General features: G+C 45.7%; 1 protein-coding gene across 1 annotated transcript; it reads right to left on the reverse strand.

Moving 5' to 3' along the window:
• Window positions 1–5206: 5206 nt before the first annotated feature.
• LOC141026535 (uncharacterized) lies at window positions 5207–10254 on the reverse strand. Its single transcript, XM_073503251.1, has 2 exons — window positions 5671–10254; window positions 5207–5586 (listed from the first exon to the last, which is right to left on the reverse strand). The coding sequence occupies exon 1, from the start codon at window positions 7427–7429 to the stop codon at window positions 6059–6061; it is 1371 nt and encodes a 456-aa protein (XP_073359352.1). The 5' UTR covers window positions 7430–10254; the 3' UTR covers window positions 5207–5586; window positions 5671–6058.
• Window positions 10255–19698: the final 9444 nt, after the last annotated feature.

Here is a 19698-nt window from a genome sequence, read left to right on the forward strand (position 1 = left end):
GTCCAATTACACAAAGAGAGATACAAAGGTCCAAATCCAACACAAGAAGATACAAGAGGTAACTAGTTCATCCCAATCCTATGAGGAAAGAGGTCTTGATGATCCTATGATGGGGATCCTTCTCCAAGAGGAGGCCTTGATATCCACAAGAGGATCTTCTCCAAGCGGAGGCCTTGATCTCCAAGAGGAGGATGATGAGCAAAGCTCTCTCTTTGTCTATCCAATACTTTGCTGTCCCTAACATATGGTCTAGGTACTGAATATATAGGTAGGTGGAAGGAGGGGACGAGGTGGAGGCCCAACAGCAGCTCACAGCCGTCCATCCTGATGGGCCCGTGCGCGCGGGGTAAGTTGGGCCCGTGCGCACGGGGGTCCCGTGGGCACGGTACAAGCCCGTGCGCACGGGGTGCTCCGGCGCCAGCTCTCTGAGTAGTCCGTGGGCACGGGGTCGCATGGGAGGTGCAGAGTTGATCTTGTTGCACTCCTTCTTCCTCCTTGTGGCCTTGGGGTCCTTCTCCTACTCCTTTGGGGTGTTCCTCACCAGCTTGTGGTCGTCGGTCTTCGTATCTAAGGACACATAGAGCACTTTGGTGAGGTAGCAAGCAAGTCCAATGGATATTCATGATATTCTCAAAGAAGAGCGGGTTCACCTTAATTCCGGTAGGTCCACTTGGGACTCGAGCTGCTATGACGGTGTACATGGAGATGACCATGGGATGCTCCGCATAATCCCCTCCCCCTTGGGAGAGATCCGACCTCGGATCGTAAACCGTATCGCCATGTACACGGTCTAAAGGAATTGATGCCTTGTCACTCGGTGAGGTTCTCTAAGATGTTGGTGCCGTGCAACGTGTATGCCTTCCCATGATGAAGATAGCTCATGATGGTACCACCTTGCAAGACCTTCAAAATGAAAGAACATGACAAGCACATGGAAAAACCCATGAGGTTAGCGTGAACACAAAGCCTATCATTCGGGAAGGGACATGCCCAACAAGTGAATTTATCATGTGTATAATAAGGAAGGGCAAGGTAGGGTGACATGTCATGGAGGCATATGATGTGAGTACAACCAACTATAATAAACTCAACCAAACAAACATGCTTCACAAGTAATATGTCCAAGTCTCCAAGATCAATAAACATAGCATGGGTGCACTCACTAGAATGGCATATGAGAAGTGCAACTAATGGAGACAAGAGACAATGATCAAGACAAATCAAGTGAGAGGCGTGAACATATATGTCATCAACCCAAGAAAGCGAGTAATAAAGGAACATGGGTGATGCAACCAAGCAAGCAATCGTAGTAATCAAGTCAAGCAAGCTAGTAGTGTGAAGATGCAACATACTAGAAGGAGTCATGGCAATCATGTCATGTGTGTAAATGGTAGTCATGAATAATGCACAAGACATATCACAAGTATGGAAGCAAGATATGAGCAAAATATCATCAATGTATTGGCGAGAGGCCATATGTAAATAGTAATGGGGCAGCATGACTCTCCCAACACAACAAGCATCACTAGCATGAGGCACATGATAAACATGGCAATAGCAACAAGGATCTCCACCAAGCATGCAAATACACATAGGAGTAGTATAATGATGAAGCATGGGTAGATGCAAGCAAGGGTCACAATTGCATGGCAAAGGCATAGAAGCAAGCATAACATGCAAAGTGAACACGGGAAAATGAGCATAAGATGACAAATGGTAAATAGCCCATAGCCGTGTGAGAGACAAGTAAAAGAGATGCGCGTAGTCCTTGCGCAAAAGGAATGGTGGGAAGGATAGTCCATGGGATCCCAAATCGTCATTGCTCTCAAGAGCTCGTTTCGTCAACTCGTGGGATTGAGAGGTTGTCGAGTATACGTGAGTACCTACACACAACAAAAACAAAGGGAAAATTGTGTGTGCGTGGTAGATGTACACATCATCCATCATGATGCGCACGTGCTTGTGTTGGTTAGCACCAAATAGCCAATGCTCAAATAGATGAGTTGCATGACATAGAAACATGTCATCCATCATGAGAGGTTTGTTGTTATGTATAGCATAATGGAGACTCAAAGTATGTAATGCATCACTCGCAATATCTAGAGCATTGTGAGGAATGGTATGCATGTGGTGCACACAAGGGATGTAATCAGGCGATACACAATAATTTTCATGGCATGGCATATGAGATGAATTGCACAAATTTTGCAAAGGAAGCATAGCAATATCATCGCAAGAGAAACAAAAGCCAATGACCATCATCTCGTCATTTATGCCATAAGTGCAAATTGGATTTATTTTAATGGGACGTGCATAGTTACTATGTTGAGATTGAAATGAAGTAATATGGGAGATCTCACTCATAGCATATGACAAGTTCAATGGATTGTCAAACATGACGTGACCAATAGAATTTTGGGACAATTACATCTTTCTCCCTAGTTGGTTCCCACCCCCGGGTTTTGCCCTTACTTTTTGGGCATGCTCAGTTTTGCCCTTAGTTTTTCCCCTCCGTCAGCTCGAATGCCCTTCTGTCACAGCTCCGCTTGGTCAGCGCCGTTTGACCGTGACGGCTCGACGTTTTGGACATCGGTTGCCCCTGGGCCTTCCTTACAGGTGGGTCCACATAGAGTAGACAGTGTAGTTGCCATTTCCCCTCCCCCTCCCTCTGTCTTATCCCAGCCCCGAACCCTAAATCGGCGACGACAAAGGCGACCCAAACCCTAGCACTCGGCGGCGACGCGGGCTCCCATAGAAACCGTGGCCTTGATGTCGTGAAGTCCTCTTCGCCGGATCTACATCGCGCGGCGGTGATGGTGGACACACGCTCTTCGCGCGGCGGTGGTGGCGGCGGCGACGATGCCATGAGGAGTGGCTGCACGACAGATTCAAGGCAGGAGATCCCGGCAGGGTAAGTTTCCAGATCCAGTACTTACTCATCTGTTTCCATGATTAGAAAGGTGCAGTCCATGACTTCGGTTGTGTTCACAATCGTAGGATGGATCCATCGCGTGCGTTCTTTCTGACAATTAGAATGGAGACCACTCTTTTAGCAAAGGGTGGTACTAAGGGACATGATGCAAGCTTCAGTTTCCCTCTATTGGTGGACTGCACAAGCTCTTTCAATGATTTTAGGTCTGCAATCTATAGGAAATATCCTTGGGGTATGCATGATGCAGTTGGGTTCAGATTCTGGGATGTAGAGAAAGCAACTTGGAATCCTCTACAGTGTGATGATGAGTTAGGTGTAATGTTTGCTACATATGTTGATTCCAAAACTGCAAATGTTGAAACTACTGTAATTTAGAGATGTAGAGCAGAAGCAGCAACTACAGCAGCAAAGCCCCTGCCTCTAAAGCAACTACAACAGCAGGAAGTACTTCTAGGAGCAGGTCAGCACCCCCTAGTAGTACTTGCAATCCACCTGTAACTCCTACTGCAAATGTACCAAGGCAACCTGGCTGCAAAGACACTGAAATTCCTTTAGAGCCTATGATTGAGGAGGCTGAGCCTGATGATGTGCTAGGCTCAGATGAGGAGGATGAGAGGATGTTTCCAGATCTTGTGCAGAAGACAAATGAAGAGATAGATGAGGATTTTATTCCTTGTGAGTTTTCAGATACAGATTCAGAGGAGGAACAAGAGAACATTGACATGGGACATTTTGAGAATGATGATGAGGACAGGCCTGAGATGATGTATGACAGGGAAAATCCTAGTTTAGCTGAAGGAGTTGTTTTTCCTTCTGCTGTTGACTGCAGAAATGCAGTTGCCACATTCTCAATTCAGCATGAAGTAGAGTTCAAAATAGAGAAGAGTGATCCATCAAGGTTCACTGTTTATTGTGCATTTCCAAGGTGTAGATGGAGGCTACATGCCTCTTTAATGAGAAATAGTACTTTGTTTCAGGTAGTAACAGTACTAACTAACTAATCTCATTGATAGTATTTTGCATATTTAGTTTGCATATCCAGTTTCATTGAGCCACACAGTTTGCCTTAACGTTTACCTTTGTTTCAATTTACAGATTAAAGTAAATCCTTATGAGCACCACTGCCCAAGTGTGAACAGAAGTGAGAGGCTCAGAGCAGCCAAGAGGAGGTGGATAGCTGATGCTGTGCAAAATTGGGTCAGAGAAAACTCCAACATTGGTCCTGGTGAGTTGGTAACAAATTTGAAGAAAAAATATGGTATAGAATTGCATACATGAGAGTGTTTTATGGTAAACAAATGGCAATTGACAACTTGTATGGTAAATATGAGGATAGTTTTTAGCTTTTGTACACATTCAATGCTGAGGTTGAGAGGGCTTCTCCAGGTAGTGTAGTAGAAATTGACACACACACAGTTCCTTTCCAGCTAAGAGGAAAGAGGTATGAGAAGCAGTGTTTTAGGAGAGTTTTTGTCAGTTTCAAAGCTTGCTGGCAGGGATTTTTAGCTGGTTGTAGGCCCTACCTTGCTGTTGATGCTACTGCACTAAATGGTAGGTTCAGAGGTCAGTTGGTTGCTGCATGTGCAATTGATGCACATAACTGGATTTTTCCAGTTGCATATGGTGTTTTGGAGACTGAGTCTAAAGAGAGCTGGGGTTGGTTTATGTGCTTTTACCTGCAAATATCTCTTGTACTGTTACTAACCAACTATTTCTTCCCTATTTGTTAGCACACCAAGGAAGAACTACAAGAAGGCAGCAGAGAGAGGAGCATCTCCAATGGCTATCAGCAAGAAGAGGAAGCTAAACACTTCTACAAGTCCAGAAGAAGAACCTTGCTCAGTTACTGGCAGCAATGTAGATGCAAGAGTTGCTGCATGTGAAGAGCAAGTTCTCCCTCTAGTTGTTCCCCAAATCCCCGTGAAACTGACTAGGAGCAGGGCTAGGGAGATGACAATCCCAGCTAGCAACACAAGGAGCAAGAAGGCCAAATCTGGAAAATGAGTACTAATGTGCTGTGCAAGTTTGAAACTGTTAGATTTGTTGTAATGTGTTCTTTTGGTTGCAGCAAGATTGGTTGTGAACTATGTTCTTTTGGTTGTTGAAGAATATCAAATGCTGCTTGTGAACTATGTCTAGTTGCAGCAAGATTGGTTGTGAACTATGTTCTTTTGGTTGTTCAAGAATATCAAATGCTACTTATGTTCCGGCAAGATTCATGTTTGATCTTTCTTTTCACAATACATGCATTTGGCAAATTGTTGCGTCCATAAAGCTTCATAACATAACATAACAACTGTTAGGTTCATACAACTTCATATGTTCATTACAGCTTCATAACATAGCAAGTGCATTTGAGCTACATAGATCATAAACTAATGTGCATTCTGTGCACAGACAGCCATTGAGATTGCTAGAAAACAAATGAAAATGCTAGCAAACAACATTGTCCCGATGCGCATCATTTCTTTCATTTTCTTCAACTCCTTGTTCAATGCACGATTCTTCTTCGCAAGATCAATTGCTCTCTTCTCCAGGTGGTGACTTTTGATCCAACTATGTTCGATCACTCCGTGCAATTCTTCAAAGGCAAGACCAACACGTTCTGGAGGTGGCGGGTCAACCCAAACTGCCCATTCACATTCATCTGGCAACTGAATCAATAAATTTGGTTAAAATTTTCCTTGAAAGTTAAATTAGAAAATGGAAACGAAAATGCAATGCAAATGAAATCATACATCCAGAGGGCAACCCAAAAAACGACGTCCAGTGCTTGCGCCTCCCCAGGCGACACGACGAGCCGGGATTAGCCGGTGCCCCGGACAATGATGCTTCGAGCGCGGCTCCAGGCCACAGTACGTCGAGTCTGCCAAGTAGAACTCAGAGCTGTGCTGAACATTGCCTACCCCATCCACCTAAATCAGGCCAAGATCCAGAAATTAACCCCCAAATCTAGCAAACCCTAGAAAAGCAGGGGAGCAGATGAGCTATAAAACCTGTTCGGCTGCCGGCGACGAGTTCTTCGACGAGATGGCCGACGTCGACATGTTCCTTCCCACCTCTCCCCACACCGCGATGTCACACCTCTCTTCCCAGCCGCTTCTCTGTTTTCTTGTGCAGCGGGAGCTAGAAGACGACTAAAAGGGAGGGGGTATCAAACCCAGGGCAAATGTGTCCAAAACGTCGAGCCGTCACGGTCAAACGGTGCTGACCAAGCGCAGCTGTGACAGAAGGGCATTCAAGCTGACGGAGGGGAAAAACTAAGGGCAAAACTGAGCATGCCCGAAAAGTAAGGGCAAAACCCGGGGGTGGGAACCAACTAGGGGCAAGAATGGAATTGGCCCTATAATTTTCACATGATATCCGATGGAGCATAGCATCACAACTAGGCAACTCAACATGATCATCATCATATTTATCATAAATTGGTAAGTCGTGACATGAGGAAGTCGCACTAGCATGAAGCATGGTAATATGTGTGTCAACATCATGCAAGCAATCATTGGTAAGATAGTCCACTAGTGGGACAAGAGAAGCACCATCACCTATGTTACCTTTGGAGCATCGCTCATGTGTTGTAGTTGAGGTGTCCAAGATCCACTCGTTGTCATCTTCATCTTGATGGAACCATGTGGGGGGTGCATCGTTGTACACCATGGCCATCGTCGTCTCCATTGGAGGTATGGACTCATCGAGGATAGGCATGTCGTCATGTAGGAGACCTAGCACCAAAGAAGAAAACACACTAGGAGTAGAGGTTAAGTCATTAGAAATCATAGTGGCCTCACATGTTGTGTCAACTACCTCACTCACTAAGTGTTGTGGCTCACTCACTCCCTCTTGGATGCTCTCACTCGTATGGTTGGTGGAGTCACTCAAATGGCTCTCAACCTCACATAGGATGTGTGGCATGCTCTCATGTGTGGGGCTAGTGGTGGTCACACTCATCCGCTCATAGGAAATGCACTTAATGTCACATATGGTGGAGTCACTCATATCACTCATGGTGGGGTGGCTCTCCTCACATGGGAATTGAGGCATCTCTTCATATGTTGATGTCAGAGAGATGGTGGTGCAAATGTCTCCATGCTCAACTCCTATCGCCGCCTTGGTTGACGGGATAGTCCCATGCTCAACCTTCTTGTCGCCGTCTTGTTGTTGGAGGCCCATATGATGTGGCACCTCATAGCTCGTCTCCATGACCGAAGGGAATTTCCCATGCTCGGCCATCGTCCTTGATGGGATTCCGAAGATGGAAGTGTCGCCCTCGCTCGTAGGTGGTCGCCTTGTTGTAGAAGATGTCGATGTAGGCGAACTCACGGGAAGTAGGCAAAGATGCCGTACGTCCAAAGGCGAAGATGCCTTCATAGCACTTGGCGAAGATGCCGAAGTGGTTGTTGTGGTAGCTCCGTCTTGGTGGTGCTCGTCTCGCGGTCTTCTCTTGTGCTCTTGAAACTTGGACTTGTCGTGAAGTAGAGCTTGTTGGGACTTGTGCATTTGCGCTTGTGGAGCATCTTCATGATGGTGTCGTTGTCGCACTTGAGCTCGTAGTAGATGTCGTTCATCGTCGTCGTGCACATGTTGCTTGGAGGTGACTTGCCCTTCATGACGATGTGGATCACGAACGTGATGGTAGTCGCCGTGGAGATGTGGACGTGGACGACTTGCACTTGCATCATTTTTGCGCTCCGAAGATGATCGACTTGCTCACCGCCGCCTTGAGGATGATGAAGGCGAAGAAGACTTGTAGTCGGCCACCAAATCTCGTAGTTGATCCTTTAGCTCGCCCAACTTGGTGTCGATGTAGTCCCTTTACCTTGCTTCAGAGTGGTGTATGTCGATGGCGAGGTTGTCGAGGCGCTCTCGCAAGGTAGATTGTGCGCCTTGCATTTCGTGTTGTAGTCCGAAGATGGACATTTTGGTGATGTAGTTGTTTGCGTCATCGTTGTCGTGGAAGACCGGAGATGAAATGCCTTGCCTATCCATCACAAGACTCGAGCAAATGTGAGTGGAAGAAAGGAAAGAAATAGACCAAATGTACCTTTTCCAATGTTGAAGATGGATCAATGATCACTCAATAATGTATCAAGGAAATATCACAATTGGTACCGGATCTTGTCAATTCTCACACCTACACAAATAAGGCTTATGGTGGAGCTCGGTGAGGATAGTGGCACAAAAAATTGATGCAAAATGTTAGCAAGAGTCAATAATGTTGGAAAAGATTCACAAATTCGCAAGTGAAACAAGTATACCAATAGCAATATGTGGCACACGGAAACACGCACACGGATAGATAAATGGGGTCGTGCAACCAAGGAATGAGCACAAAATGTGGAATCCACGGAAAACGCTCGTGTTGCACAACTCAAGAGAGACGCTAGCACGATTGCTCAATAGGCGGATACGACACTTGTGCACAACCTATAAGGTGCAAAATGTATGAGCTTTCTATCCCAAGTATGCTATGTGTATGATGTTCCCGTTGTTTGATCCAAGATGATCGGATATGGCAATCTTATGCGATGTTGTAGGATGCTATGGCGATTGCTTACAAGCTCTTTGCTCTCTTTTCTTTTGCTTAAAAGCTTATTCTTTTTTTTGATATGGCCACTATGCGAAATGCACAAACCAAGATAGCAATTGTGTATATGCGGGAACAATCTTGTGACACAAGAGATGATATGATGATACCAATATGATATGGTATGTATGCAATGGAAGGGTGGATCACTAATGTGCACAAGTAACGTTGCCGGCAATACTCAAAGGCTAGTCTCGGTAGGTAAGTGACGCAAACATGGGCTAAGGGGTTAACAATGTAATGGCAAGAATGTACAATGATGGGATACCACGATACCAAGATGATATAGAGGTTACCGTTCTTGCTTACGGTTAGGTTGTCAAAATGGTGAAGTGGTCGATGTCGAAGACGACCTCGTGGCGATGATGAGTGGCGGTGTTCTTGATGTAGATACCAAGATGATGTAGACCCGTCCCTAAGTAGCCGAAACACCTTAGGAAACGGTAAAAACCGCAAACGCAAAATCTCCAAAGGAAAATGTCAAATGGCGGTAGCGGGGATGGCAATGCGGAAGTGGTGGTGGTGGTTGATGAAGAAGCAACCATCCCTAAGTAGCCGAAACACCTTAGGAGACTCAAGTCACCACTCAAACAACCACAAATGCTTAATGGAGCAAAATGGGTTAGGTTGCGGGAGTTTATGGTGGGTTTGCGGATGATATGGTGGAAGGCCTAGGCAAGGATGCCAAAATATCAAAGTTTTGATGAAGTCAAATGGTGTTGGAGCCTATCTATATGGATGGGGAATGTCAATAGCTACTCAACGAGCTAAAGAACGTGAAAATCGGACTCCGGATGTGGAAGTTATGGCAGAAACGGTGAAGTGCACGCGGCTGCTGTAGGGGGGCCGTGCGCACGGGGTATAGGGCCCGTGGGCATGGGGTGCCGTGCGCACGGTACACACACCGAGGGCACGGGGTCACCTGGGACACGCGGGTTTGGCGGATTTCTTCCCGATCTGGGCTCCAAATGGATGGATCTCGTTGCTGGGGTTTAGTTGGGGGTATGGTGGTGGTATGGGAGGGTGGGAGGTCGAAGTGACAGCGGCCGAAGCGCACTGAAGGGGTCGTGCGCACGGCGTCTGTCTGGCCCGTGTGCACGGGGTCCGATGGCCCGTGGGCACGGGGTGCTCTGTGAGCGGACGAACTGCTCCGGATCCGTGGGTAATCTCGAAATTGTGGTCAAAATCGAAGGATGGAAGGTAGGGGGAGGTAGAGGAAAGCTAGATCCACTTGAAATCAAGCAAATCCATGGATCAAATCCAACAAAACCTCATCAAACCAACAAATCACAAAAAAAATTGGGGCTATTTTTGGTGGGGAATTTTCGAAATTGGGCAAGAACAAGCAAAATTAGGCTAGAAAAACAAAGAGGGGGCTCCAATTTCATGATCAACGTGGCTCTAGATACCAAGATGTTGTAGGGTGGAACCCTAAGTGAAGATCTTTCACGAATTGGAGGGGTAATCCCCAAGAACAAGAAGAACACAAAGGGGGAAAACAAGAGGAACACTCAAATTGACTTGATCCAATCACACATGTGCTAGGTCCAATTACACAAAGAGAGATACAAAGGTCCAAATCCAACACAAGAAGATACAAGAGGTAACTAGTTCATCCCAATCCTATGAGGAAAGAGGTCTTGATGATCCTATGATGGGGATCCTTCTCCAAGAGGAGGCCTTGATATCCACAAGAGGATCTTCTCCAAGAGGAGGCCTTGATCTCCAAGAGGAGGATGATGAGAAAAGCTCTCTCTTTATCTATCCAATACTTTGCTGTCCCTAACATATGGTCTAGGTACTGAATATATAGGTAGGTGGAAGGAGGGGACGAGGTGGAGGCCCAACAGCAGCTCACAGCCGTCCATCCTGATGGGCCCGTGCACACGGGGTAAGTTGGGCCCGTGCGCACGGGGGTCCCGTGGGCACGGTACAAGCCCGTGCGCACGGGGTGCTCCGGCGCCAGCTCTTTGAGTAGTCCGTGCGCACGGGGTCTTCGAGGCCCGTGGGCACGGGGTCGCATGGGAGGTGCAGAGTTGCTCTTGTTGCACTCCTTCTTCCTCCTTGTGGCCTTGGGGTCCTTCTCCTACTCCTTTGGGGTGTTCCTCACTAGCTTGTGGTTGTCGGTCTTCGTATCTAAGGACACATAGAGCACTTTGGTGAGGTAGCAAGCAAGTCCAATGGATATTCATGATATTCTCGAAGAAGAGCGGGTTCACCTTAATTCCGGTAGGTCCACTTGGGACTCGAGCTGCTATGACGGTGTACATGGAGATGACCATGGGATGCTCCGCATCACCGTCTGTACTCCAGCATGTGGTGGAGGACATAGAATCCATCACTGAGAGTACCTCTCGGTTGCTGGATGCAGCAGAAGTCGGTCTTATGGCCGAAGCAGGGCGCGCGGTTCCTTGTCTTCTTGTCTGTGATCTCTCCACCCCATATGCCGTAGCTTAAGATAGCACTGTCGAGAACAGTCTTGATGTGGGTGTAATCCTTTTTGTTCATGTTCTTCAACGAGTCTAAGTAAAGAGCGTGGGAGAATCGGGGGTAAAGGATGATGAGGAGGGCGTGCCCATCGCTGCACAAAGTAAGTACACCTCAAATTAGCCTCCACGCGTACAAATGAATGATTGAAATCGAAGGAAGGATATCCATAGATGACTTACATGGGATGATGAGGCAGGAGAATTGTCTCCTTGTCCTTATTGCCGACCATGAAATCAACGATGTAGTTCCTCGCGTAGTCACGGTGCTCTTGGCAGACTGCCAAGAAGCCCTCGTGCATGAAGTACGGGTCAACGACACATATGCTCAATCCTGATGATGTAGTTCATGTACGAGGCAAAAAGGTGGACAAACATAAAATCCAGATTTTTCAAGTGAAACATGTCGAAGATGTAATCGAATCGGAGGAAGAACTTTTCCGCAGGGAATGTTTTGACGTACAACATTTGTTGCCGCACGTTAACCACGTAGAGCAGGTATCCTGGATTTTTCAAGGCGATCAGGCTTTTCTCTCTCCGCAGCACATCGTCATGAAGTCTCCTTAGATCGCCGTATATGGCCTCTACCACTGCCTTAGGTAGGATCGGATCGCCGGGGATATGGTATTTCGCCGCACCTATGATAGGTATATGGTCTTCAACCCGAGGCTGCGGAGGCGGCTGGCTCATAGAAGCGGCTTTGCCTTTCTTCGGTCTCTTACTATGCTTCTTTGCTACTGGGGGTGAGCCTATCATACATTCATCCTTCAAAAATTCAGGCACCAACTCATCACGCTCAAACCCTGAGTACTCATACTGCTGAGCCATCAATCCTCCGTCGTCATAGGCGCCGGTATTGAGATACTTTAGAGGGTCATCATCCTCGTCGATGGCATCATGCATTGCTTCTTCGACGGTGGCGATGTCATCAGCCACTAATGGAGCCTCTTCCTCACACCATTCGCTATCACCTGACATGACAAGCAACGCTAATTGGGTAGGTGCGGTGTTGGTGTTCATACCTTGCTGAGGCTACTTGGTCGTGGGTATGCTCCCGGCCGCCTCCAGACGAAGCAGACTCACCGGACACAACATGACCCAACTCTTGCAATCGCCAAGCCGCTGCGGGGTCTCGTCGTCATCTCGCCCTAGTGCTACCGGAGGAGCCAAATTCTCGTGGCCCGGTTTGACACTGGCCACAGAAACCTTGAAGATGTTAGGGGGGTCGGCCAGCCGTGGAACAATTCTTCCTTCGGCTTCACTATCGTCGCCTTTCCCACGTCCACCTTCTGGCCACTGATGGTGTATAGTATGGTGCACGGGGTTACGTCGGCCCGCAAAGACATGTCTGCGACGTGAGACATCCGAAAGGCAACAGAAATGGGAGATTATACATATATTTAAGAGGGTCGGTGTGACAGGTACCGTGAGGGCGTCGAGCTCAGCCAAAGACAAAGCCTCGCCGAGCACGCCAGAGACGGAGGACGAGCTGCTGTGAGCAGGTGCTGGTGCAACGCTAAACGAGCTGCTCCTGAAGAAGTTGAAAAGGGGAAAGTCCGCTGCCTCTTTATCTGGATTTTGCTTGGTCCAATTGACGATAGCCGGAATCAAGACACTATACGAAGCTACCATTTCCCCTCTTGCGGCAGCTACCTCTACTTTGACTGTCTCAGCTGATTTCGTATCAGCCGCAATCTCAACCTTCTTGTCGATGTTTTCTTCGTTTAACCTCCGTCTTTCCTTTCTCTCCTCGGTGGTCTCACGGTAGTACTTTTTCCATGTGGCACCGTCTCCGACGTCGTGCATGCGTCCATACGGCGGTCGAGTGTCCACCGGGAGTCCTTTCAATATGTTCAAGGCCCGATTGAATGGGGTGTCCCACTTGGGGCCTCGCCAACGCCTCAGACGGTGAGTCGCTTTCGGCCGCAATCCTGTGCTGCTCTTTCTGCAAACGGAACGTGGATCGTTTACAAATGTGACTAAACATGTAGTCGAATTGATCACAAGCTAAAATTAGGGGGTAAATTAATAATTACCAGCAGTCTCATGAACTCCTTCGTGACCGCGTTTATATCAAAAACCTTCTTGACTCGGTCCCAACGGTACCGGGCCTTGATGACGTCACGCTCATGCGGGATGGTGAACTCCGCCAAGGGGTATGGGATCCCCAGACTTTCGCGTTTCGCGTCCTCCTTGGCCCATATGGGCCTCTTCCCCGCGTAACCACGACTTCCGAGGTGGTGGCACCCCATGTTCCTCTCTTGAAGCCCCTTCATGCACTGGTATGACGAGGTGCTATACAAACGGTTTTTAACCCTTTCCGCGATGGCGTTTGGAACCGTCGCCAAGTGAGTGACTATGATAGGGGGGTCCTTCCCACATGACCCTGAAACCGTCGGGGATAGGGAGCCTTGATGTATATAGTTGTCCCTATAAAACCGTTTCTGATATCTTGAATATCCCAAACGCTTCATCATTGCTACTCGTTTGTGCTCGCATTGCCATCACAATTGGAGTTCTGTGGGTTTACCTAAAACCAGGCACATTCCACGAACGAGAGTTTTCCAGGCACGTACCAAACTGGCTCTACGTTTACGATGCCTGGCACATCACAAACAGTTCATGATTGTAAACCGTGTACGATAGGTCGACAATCACACACATTTAGTTTTCCGGCATCGTTTGTGATAGTGTCTGACATTACACACGCTTTGCAAACGGCAACTGTGTGCATTGTTACACACGTTTCCCTCTTTGTGAACCGTGTTGGATTATGATGTATATCGCACACGCTGTGCTTTATAGACCGTGTGCGCCGTAATGACCTGCAAACGTAATTTCACCCTAATTTAATTGCTACTATTTAAAATTGTACCTAATTTGAACTTGAAAGTAGGCTATAGCTTTATTCATATCCATCGGGTTCAAACAACCAATGCATTATTGGATTCACAGGTACATGTGTTCAAGAATTACATAAGCACCAAATAAAGAATGATGAACCAGGGTTCTATACTTGTACTATTACAGATGGTAAAGGAAGAGGCAACAAACATTCTGGTTGCTGAACAAGGTGAAGCGGAATGGCCCTATTATGCTCTCCTGGATGCATAAGGCACGCACGACTATAGTCCAACCCCTTCTGATGGACGGTCGCCAATCATGTAGTTTGAGAGGTAATCTTGAGTAACTGCTTCAGGATCCACTGCAAAGGAAAAAAGATTCAGACATTGTCATCAAACACAACCCATTATGGGCAGTAAAAAGAAGGTGAAAGTGCTAGTTATCGATTAGAGGGGGGGGGGGTGAATAGGCAATTTTTATGGAAGTCTTCAAAGCACGAGGTCTTTGAAGACAAACAAACAATTAAACCTATATGATATGCAGCGGAAGATGAACTATACTAGACATGCCATAGTCAAGTAAGCAATATAGTGAAGGCACGAAGACTAATAGCAGCTAGGTAGTACGGATCAGAATGGAAGACAATATGAAGTCAAACAGGTAATAGTCTTCGCATAGTGAAGTCAAACAGATCAGGCAAGCAAGCAAAGACTTCACGAAGACAAACTAAAATGTAAAGAAGGGAAGGGGTAAAACCAGTAGCTTGGTGAAGACAAGGATTTGGTATACCAGTTCCAGTTGTTGTGACAACTACGAAAGAAACTATGTCTTCGCACTCCGTAGTCTTCAAGTGAATGTCTTCACAGGTCACTATCTTCAACGTGAATGTCTTCATGAACCACCATTGTCTTCAATGTCTTCATACATTTTTAGGGGTCATCTCTGGTAGGTAAATTGAATCAATGAGGGACTACTACCTATGTTATCCTGCAATTCTCACAAACACATTAGTCCCTCAACCATGTTTGTTGTCAATACTCCACAACCAACTAGGGGTGGCATTAGATGCATTTACAATCTCCCCCTTTTTGGTGATCGATGACAAACTGGTTGAAGTTTCCAACGAGGATAAAACTATGTGACAGTTAAAGTACATGGGCATTGTCTTCAAAGGTTGGAAGATGCTCCCCCTAAAGATGTGCATATAAATGTTTTGCTTTTGAATGCAAGTGCACATGGCAAGTTTTGCTTTGTGGAGATCCTCTTCAACACATGAAGACAATTCTGAAGGAAATATGCCCTAGAGGCAATAATAAAGTTATTATTTATTTCCTTATATCATGATAAATGTTTATTATTCATGCTAGAATTGTATTAACCGGAAACATAATACTTGTGTGAATACATAGACAAATAGAGTGTCACTAGTATGCCTCTACTTGACTAGCTCGTTGATCAAAGATGGTTATGTTTCCTAGCCATAGACATGAGTTGTCATTTGATTAACAGGATCACATCATTAGGAGAATGATGTGATTGACTTGACCCATTCCGTTAGCTTAGCACTCGATCGTTTAGTATGTTGCTATTGCTTTCTTCATGACTTATACATGTTCCTATGACTATGAGATTATGCAACTCCCGTTTACCGGAGGAACACTTTGTGTGCTACCAAACGTCACAACATAACTGGGTGATTATAAAGGTGCTCTACAGGTGTCTCCGAAGGTACTTGTTGGGTTGGCGTATTTCGAGATTAGGATTTGTCACTCCGATTGTTGGAGAGGTATCTCTGGGCCCACTCGGTAATGCACATCACTATAAGCCTTGCAAGCATTGCAACTAATGAGTTAGTTGCGGGATGATGTATTACAGAACGAGTAAAGAGACTTGCCGGTGATGAGATTGAACTAGGTATTGAGATACCGACGACCGAATCTCGGGCAAGTAACATACCGATGATAAAGGGAACAACGTATGTTGTTATGCGGTCTGACCGATAAAGATCTTCGTAGAATATGTAGGAGCCAATACGGGCATCCAGGTCCCGCTATTGGTTATTGACCAGAGAGGTGTCTCGGTCATGTCTACATAGTTCTCGAACCCGTAGGGTCCGCACGCTTAACGTTCGTTGACGATATAGTACTATGAGTTATGTATGTTGGTGACCGAATGTTGTTCGGAGTTTTGGATGAGATCACGGATATGACGAGGAACTCCGGAATGGTCCGGAAGTCAAGATTGATATGTGGATAGTAATGTTTGATCTCCGGAAAGGTTCCAGAATCCATCGGAAGGGGTTCCGGATGTTTCCTGAAATGTTTGGGCACAAGAACACTTTATCTGGGCCAAAGGGGAAAGCCCACGAGGTTTTTGGAAAGCGCAAAAGGAAGTTTTGCGGAGTCTAGGGGCCAGATGCCAGGGTCCCTGGCGTCTGGGTCCAGACGCCGGGAACCCTGGCGTCTGGCCCTGGAGTCCGAGAAGGACTCTTGCCTTTCGGGTGAAACCGACTTTGTGGAGGCTTTTACTCCAAGTTTCGACCCCAAGGCTCAACATATAAATAGAGGGGTAGGGCTAGCACCCAAGACACATCAAGAAACACCAAGCCGTGTGCCGGCAACCCCGTCCCCTCTAGTTTATCCTCTGTCATAGTTTTCGTAGTGCTTAGGCGAAGCCCTGCGGAGATTGTTCTTCACCAACACCGTCACCACACCGCCGTGCTGCCGGAACTCATCTACTACTTCGCCCTTCTTGCTGGATCGAGAAGGCGGGGACGTCATCGAGCTGAACGTGTGCAGAACTCGGAGGTGCCATGCTTTCGGTACTTGGATCGGTCGGATCGTGAAGACGTACGACTACATCAACCGCGTTGATATAACGCTTCCGCTTACGGTCTACGAGGGTACGTAGACAACACTCTCCCCTCTCGTTGCTATGCATCACCATGATCTTGCCAGTGCGTAGGATTTTTTTTTGAAATTACTACGTTCCCCAACAAATTCATCATGCATACACAAATGTAATGAAGATAATGAAATGCATAATGAGAAATGGGCGTCTGCAGAATGACTTCATGCGGGATTTATCATCGCATCATAAGGTAGCAGCAAAAGTGGCAGACGACCATCAAGTTTAAGTGTTACAACTCAAAAGCCAATAGTTCAAGAACGAGAGTTGTAAAAACTTTGGAAAAATAAATAAGCACCCGACCCATATGGACCTGCTTGAAGACTATCAACTCATATGTTTCTCCCCCTTTTGTCAGTAATGACCAAAAAGGTTTGAAGACATAGAGTGTTGCTACCTCTTGAGCACTGCATTGGTTTTCCCTTGAAGAGGAAAGGGTGATGCAGCAAAGTAGCGTAAGTATTTCCCTCAGTTTTTGAGAACCAAGGTATCAATCCAGTAGGAGGCTACGCGCGAGTCCCTCGCACTACACAAAACAAATAAATCCTCGCAACCAACGCGATAAGGGGTTGCCAATCCCTTCACGGTCACTTACGAGAGTGAGATCTGGTAGATATGATAGGATAATATTTTTGGTATTTTAGGCTCCGTATCTCATCGTTTGGGGGTACATAGGTATATATAGGAGGAAGGACTACCTCGATGGAGCAACAGGGGGCCGACGAGGGTGGAGGGCGCGCCCTGGGGGGTAGGCGCGCCCCCCTACCTCGTGGCCTCCTCTTTTGTTTCTTGACGTAGGGTGCAAGTCTCCTGGATCATATTCGTTCTGAAAATCACGTTCCCGAAGGTTTCATTCCGTTTGGACTCCGTTTGATATCCATTTTTCGCGAAACTCCGAAATAGGCAAAAAACAGCAATTCTGGGCTGGGCCTCCGGTTAATAGGTTAGTCCCAAAAATAATATAAAAGTAAATAATAAAGCCCAATAATGTCCAAAACAGTAGATAATATAGCATGGAGCAATAAAAAATTATAGATACGTTGGAGACGTATCAAGCATCCCCAAGCTTAATTCCTGCTCGTCCTCGAGTAGGTAAATGATAAAAACAGAATTTTTGATGCGGAGTGCTACTTGGCATAATTTCAATGTAATTTTCTTAATTGTGGTATGAATATTCAGATCCGAAAGATTCAAGACAAAAGTTTAATATTGACATAAAAATAATAATACTTCAAGCATACTAACTAAGCAATCATGTCTTCTCAAAATAACATGGCCAAAGAAAGTTGTCCCTACAAAATCATATAGTCTGGCTATGCTCTATCTTCACCACACAACGTATTTAAATCATGCACAACCCCGATGACAAGCCAAGCAATTGTTTCATACTTTTGACGTTCTCGAACTTTTTCAATCTTCACGCAATACATGAGCGTGAGCCATGGACATAGCACTATATGTGGAATATAATGGTGGTTGTGGAGAAGACAAAAAGGAGAAGATAGTCTCACATCAACTAGGCGTAACAACGGGCTATGGAGATGCCCATCAATAGATATTAATGTGAGTGAGTAGGGATTGCCATGCAACGGATGCACTAGAGCTATAAGTATATGAAAGCTCAACAAAAAAAACTAAGTGGGTGTGCATCCAACTTGCTTGCTCACGAAGACCTAGGGCATTTTGAGGAAGCCCATCATTGGAATATGCAAGCCAAGTTCTATAATGAAAAATTTCCACTAGTATATGAAAGTGACAAAATGAGAGACTCTCTATCATGAAGATCATGGTGCTACTTTGAAGCACAAGTGTGGTAAAAGGATAGTAACATTGTCCCTTCTCTCTTTTTCTCTCATTTTTTTATTTGGGCCTTCTCTCTTTTTTTTATGGCCTCTTTTTTTATTATTATTTTTCATCCGGAGTCTCATCCCGACTTGTGGGGGAATCATAGTCTCCATCATCCTTTTCCTCACTTGGGACAATGCTCTAAAAATGAAGATCATCACACTTTATTTTCTTACAACTCAACAATTACAACTCGATACTTAGAACAAAATATGACTCTATATGAATGCCTCCGGCGGTGTACCGGGATATGCAATGAATCAAGAGCGACATGTATGAAAGAATTATGAATGGTGGCTTTGCCACAAATACGATGTCAACTACATGATCATGCAAAGCAATATGACAATGATGGAGCGTGTCATAATAAACGGAACGGTGGAAAGTTGCATGGCAATATATCTCGGAATGGCTATGGAAATGCCATGATAGGTAGGTATGGTGGCTGTTTTGAGGAAGGTTTATGGTGGGTGTATGATACTGGCGAAAAGTGCGCGGTATTAGAGAGGCTAGCAATGGTGGGAGGAAGAAAAGTGCGTATAATCCATGGACTCAACATTAGTCATAAAGAACTCATATACTTATTGCAAAAATCTACAAGTTATCAAAGCAAAGTATTATGCGCATGCTCCTAGGGGGATAGATTGGTAGGAAAAGACCATCGCTCGTCCCCGACCACCACTCATAAGGAAGACAATAAATAAATTAATCATGCTCCGACTTCATCACATAACGGTTCACCATACGTGCATGCTACGGGAATCACAAACCTTAACACAAGTATTTCTCAAATTCACAACTACTCAACTAGCATGACTCTAATATCACCATCTTTATATCTCAAAACAATTATCAAGCATCAAACTTTTCATAGTATTCAACACACTCATAAGAAAGTTTTTATTAATCTTGAATACCAAGCATATTAGGATTATTTAAGAAAATTACCATGATATTTAAGACTCAAAAAATAATCTAAGTGAAGCATGAGAGATCAATAGTTTCTATAAAACAAATCCACCACCGTGCTCTAAAAGATATAAGTGAAGTACTAGAGCAAAACTATATAACTCAAAAGATATAAGCGAAGCACATAGAGT

The sequence above is a fragment of the Aegilops tauschii genome, chromosome 7, assembly GCF_002575655.3.
Source record: "Aegilops tauschii subsp. strangulata cultivar AL8/78 chromosome 7, Aet v6.0, whole genome shotgun sequence".
Classification (NCBI taxonomy): domain Eukaryota; kingdom Viridiplantae; phylum Streptophyta; class Magnoliopsida; order Poales; family Poaceae; genus Aegilops; species Aegilops tauschii.

Excerpts from the sequence above, each read along its gene's own strand:
- LOC141026535 (XM_073503251.1), bottom strand. The coding sequence starts at position 7,429 with ATGCACAAGTCCCAACAAGCTCTACTTCACGACAAGTCCAAGTTTCAA.